This window comes from Oryx dammah, unplaced genomic scaffold, assembly GCF_014754425.2.
Source record: "Oryx dammah isolate SB20612 unplaced genomic scaffold, SCBI_Odam_1.1 HiC_scaffold_15, whole genome shotgun sequence".
Classification (NCBI taxonomy): domain Eukaryota; kingdom Metazoa; phylum Chordata; class Mammalia; order Artiodactyla; family Bovidae; genus Oryx; species Oryx dammah.
In genome coordinates this window covers 44,797,056-44,801,602 of record NW_024070199.1, presented here as the reverse complement: position 1 = coordinate 44,801,602, position 4,547 = coordinate 44,797,056, and the positions used below count along the sequence as shown (strand labels likewise).

The 4,547-nt window shown below is 62.6% G+C and overlaps 1 protein-coding gene across 1 annotated transcript in view; it reads right to left on the bottom strand.

Moving 5' to 3' along the window:
* Positions 1-4,547, bottom strand: part of TPCN2 (two pore segment channel 2) — a 29,039-nt gene that overhangs the window by 12,747 nt on the left and 11,745 nt on the right. The window contains exons 8-13 of the mRNA XM_040255269.1: positions 3,683-3,782; positions 2,691-2,756; positions 2,338-2,402; positions 1,708-1,808; positions 1,061-1,142; positions 807-893 (exon numbers count right to left, since the gene is read on the bottom strand). Of these exons, the coding sequence (XP_040111203.1) occupies positions 807-893; positions 1,061-1,142; positions 1,708-1,808; positions 2,338-2,402; positions 2,691-2,756; positions 3,683-3,782 (501 nt within the window). The remainder of the gene's footprint in view (positions 1-806; positions 894-1,060; positions 1,143-1,707; positions 1,809-2,337; positions 2,403-2,690; positions 2,757-3,682; positions 3,783-4,547) is intronic.

Here is a 4,547-nt window from a genome sequence, read left to right as displayed (position 1 = left end):
CACCTGGGCCTCTGTCCACATGCCGGCCTCGCCCACGCCTGGGCCTCTGATTCCAGCCTCCGTCCACACACCAGCCCTGCCCATGCCTGGACCTCCGACTGCAGCCTCCAGACCTAGAGACAGTAAGCCCTGGTTATTTAAGTACCTCCAGGCTGCAATACTCGCTACAGCAGCCGAGCTGACTGGCTCAATGGTGACACTGAGCTGCGAGGGATCTGATCAACAGGAGACGACTGACTCCACCTCTTCAATCCGCATTCAAGCCCAGCTCAGCCCTGTCAAGGCCAGGTGGCTGGAGCGGCTGGAGCGGCTGGAGCGGCAGCCCCCTCCGCGGCCCCACAGTCTGCCTGGGAACAGCTCGGCTGTGTCCCCACACCTCCTCCCCTGCCGCCTCCCAGACACCTGCCACATAAAATGCAGGCAGGCCGGGGTCTTGTGGACACAGTGTTAAGCTGGATGCTGAAGCCCGCCTGCTAACTTTAAAAATCAGTGTCAAGGACAACAGACTAAGGTTCCGGACAAACTCAGGCACCTCTCGGGTTAGGACACGTGAGAAGAGAAGTCTACCATGAAGAATGGAGAAAACTGGGAAGTTCCTCTGGGTCAGGACGACAGTCCCTGTGGCCTGGGAATTCCATGAGGTCACAAAATCTCCCCAGTTTCCAAGAGCCACACCAGCTCTGCTCCCACAAACATCCTAGGGGCCAGAATCCCTGGGAAGGTGAGTACCGGCGCCTGGATCAACGCCAAGAGACATTGAGGAATTCCCCGCTGACCCCAGGTGCCCCTGGCCCAGCCACAGTTACCTCTTTAATCACCCTCTTATCAAACTCGTCAAAGAGTTTCTGAAACTCGTCAGTTGACAGCAGGCCGCCGCCACGGGAATGCAGCTTCTGCAAAGCAGGAACGCACGGGTGTGCTGGGCAGCCAGGCCACGGGCAGGAAGGGAGCCGGCCCCAGGCCCACCAGGACCGGGCCAGCCGGGCCAGTCTGAAATAACACCCACATGGCCTAGGGAGCCCAGAGGCACAGGTGGGGCGGCGGGAAGGGGGGCCAGTACCTCTGTGATGGCCTGTTTGTGGTCACTGTCCAGCTGGACTTTCCGGAGCACTTGCAAGAAATCCTCAGGCTTCACCCCAAGTCTGTGGGGAAGATGCCCTCAGTGAGCCCAGCCAACTCAGCACCCTCAGGCGCCCTGACCGCTGCCCCAAGCAACCCGGGCAGTGACAAGTTCTCCAGGAAGGAGCGCTTGATGGTCCTCCTGTCTCCAAAATCCCGAGACCCCGTGGTCCTGCCTTAGAGAGGAGCGGCTGAGGATGCTAGAGCGTGCGACCCACAGGCCCCGGGACCAGTGAGCGGTGGGGACCGGAGCTGCTCTGTGACACTGCCTCCAAGCTGTCACGGAGTGGGGGGCAGAGTGGACGTGTATCCCAAGCCTTTCTCGTCCTGGACCCCAAGTCACAGCTCGGGTTGTGGGAAGGCACCAGGGGGACAGGCCAGAATGCGTGGCCCCCACCAGACCGGAATCTCGAGCAGGTCATGAGGACATGAGTTAACTCGGACACCAGGACCATGGAACCCGCCCAGGGATGCTTGACTCCAAAGGAGCCTTGTGACCCACTGCCAGCAGGGATCTCGGGAAATGCTCCCCCATGAATACCCCTCCCAGAGCAGCCTCGGGGGAGGGGTGGGAGCCCCCATTCTCACCGCTCGGGGTGGGCTTCTCCCTCCGCTGTCACGGACGAGAGGACCTTGTAGGCAGCCCGGGTCCCCAGCCGTCTCCGCAACAGTGAGGTCTGGAGAGACATCTGAAAAGGGGATGGGGGCTGAGGGGCTTGGCCCAGCCCTGTCCCAGGCCACCCTGCCCCTCGCCCCAGACAGCCCCGGCTCACTCGCAGCCCAGGGAGCAGCCCCTCACCCTGTGGGCATTGGGGGGCAGTCACAGACAACAGGGGCCAGGCCCTGCCGGCAGCCACCGCTATGAAATTCACTAAGGTACACATTCCTTCTCAGTGGACTTGGGGCCCCTGGCCCACCTACAAGGGGGGTGGGGGGTGTGGTCACTGCCCCGGGAGCTTTAGTCTTCTTGCTTTTCCCCCTAGAGGAGGTGGGGCAGGGAAGGGGCCAGGGGTGGCTGTGGGGCCAGCACCCCCGGGGAGCAGAGAGGGAGGTCACCCACGGCAGGGAGGCGGGGGCTGGGCCAAGACCACCACAGGCCCCGCCCTCCCACCCAAGTCCACACCCACACAGCCCCCGGGCCACCCTGCCGGCCAGCTCCCCGCCAGGCCTCCAGGGGCAGCTCCAGGCACAGCCGGGCAGGGGGGCAGCTCCGCTCACCATCAGGTAGCCCCGGAACTGGTTGTAGATGATGGCCGTCATCAGGTTCATCAGAAACAAGCTCCCTTGGGAGAGGAAAGGCCACGGTCAGCAGGACCACACGGTCAGTGAGGACCATGCGGACAGGAGCGGCCGCCAGCCCGCCAGCAGCAAGCTGGCTGAGGGAGCAGGGCAGGGACCCGAGGCCCTCGTGTACAGATGGGGGCGCCACCTGGCCTGCCCAGCAGGCACTGAGGCACTGGTGGTCACACAGAGTGAAAACTACAGAGGTCACGTGGAGGGGAGGTCACAGGGCTGGGGAACACACCCAGAACCTTGCCCCAAGTGACCCCTGCAGACCCGCCCCGACTCACCGATCAGGGTGAAGGCTATGAAGAAGATGGCATAGGCTCGGTTCCTGGAATACACAGGAATCATCACTGAAAGAAATCAGAGAAAATAAAACACTCATAATCCCAGCGTCCAGCTGATCCCTTTCATCATCTTAAACCACTGTCTTTTCAACAGAAAGGAGGGCCCTGTGTTGGTGGACCTGGAAGGCCTTCTTGCCCAAATTCTGCCCCTCACACCTCTGCCCGCACACCTGTGGGGGCGGGGAGCTCACTACCTTCGGGGAATGCTCATCCTGTACACATTCCTGTGAGCGCTCCCTGCAGACAAAGCCCAGCCCTCCCTCAGTGACTGGAAGACTCACAGGACATGTAGGGGCAGTGCTCAGGGTCCCGGGCACAGCTCTCACCCGGTATGGAAGCCAGTGGCTGACCTCTTGGGAGGGTCTCTATGGTGGGTGGCCACCCCAGCCCAAGACGAAAGGCCCCAGCCAGGCTGGCCAGGCCACAGCTGAGCCCAAGGACCGCAACACCCTCACCTCCTGGCCGCACACCCGGCCTAAGTCGACCAAGGCCCCATCAACAACCCTGACACAGTCAATGTCACAGCCACCAGAGACCCCAGGGCCTCACACGTGGTGGGGCTGAGCCTCAAAGAGGAGGAGGCCACCAGGGGCCCGCTGAGCCCAGGGGCCTGCTGAGCCCAGGTCGGTCCGTCAACACAAAGAAGCGTGTCCACCTCTAGCTTCTCAGGACTCAGAAAATGAGCAGAAGAGGGAAAAGAACAGAAAAAGAAGACCAGAAAGAAAAGGGAAGAAGAGGGTGGAGAATAGGACTGAGAAGGATACTCGAAAAAGGGGAAAGAGAAAACCAGCAAAGAGGAGGCGGGGGCTCCACCTTTAATCCCCAGCTCTTGACAAAGAGGCTTCGGGGGCCCCCACGCCCAGTGCCAGGCTCAGCTCTAGCCCCGTGCCCCCGCCCACCCCCCAGTGCTGCCCTGCCTCCGGCCCCCACACCGTCGGGATTGTTGGCGGTGGTCAGCAGCACCAGGAGGGTAGTCAGCGCCTCAGGCAGGTTGAAGAAGTAGGTCAGCCGCTCCCGGTCCTGCCCGGCATCCTGCAGAAGCAGACACAGCAGCACTGAGTCACCGGGCCTCGGGCCGCAAAGCCCAGGCCCCAGACCCAACAAGCGTGGACCTCCCACTATGGCTGCGCAGCCTCAGAGCCCATCTCTCCATCGCCTCCCAGTGGGCTCCGAGCTCCAGGCCGGGCAGACCACACTCAGGACCTCTGGGCCTGAGAGGCAGTGTCCAGGGATGCCCCACACGGACACCGGCCACTGGGCAGGCCTGCTTGGAGCCACAGTGAGCAGCTCTCACCAGCCTGGCGGGCAGCATCACAGCCTGGGCCAAGAGAGCCCAGCAGGGGCCGGCCCGCCCACTCCCAGCCGGAGACCACGGGCCATGCGTGTGCCCTGGACAATGTGGGTGGGAGGCGCTCGCCCAGGCACAGAAAACCACCTCATCACTCAGGGAGCCTCGCAAGGCCACTCTCCTAGCTGCCACCCGAGGGCCAGCCCTCCACGGACACCTCGGGACCCTCCGTGTCCCCAGGTCAGAGGCCCACCCCTCACCCACTCCGGGGGAGGCACCCTCGCCCACCCCACCCGTCCTGCGCTCCATAAACAGCAATGACACTGGACAGACACGTGGGTCCTGAGACACTTACTGGTCCCACCTCCCAGCCGAGCTGCCCCTGCCACCCAGACTCACACACACACACAAACAGACAACCCCATGCGTATACACACAGTGACACACACACAGACACCCCCATGCATGCACACACAGAGACAGAAACACACAGCACACAGTTACACACA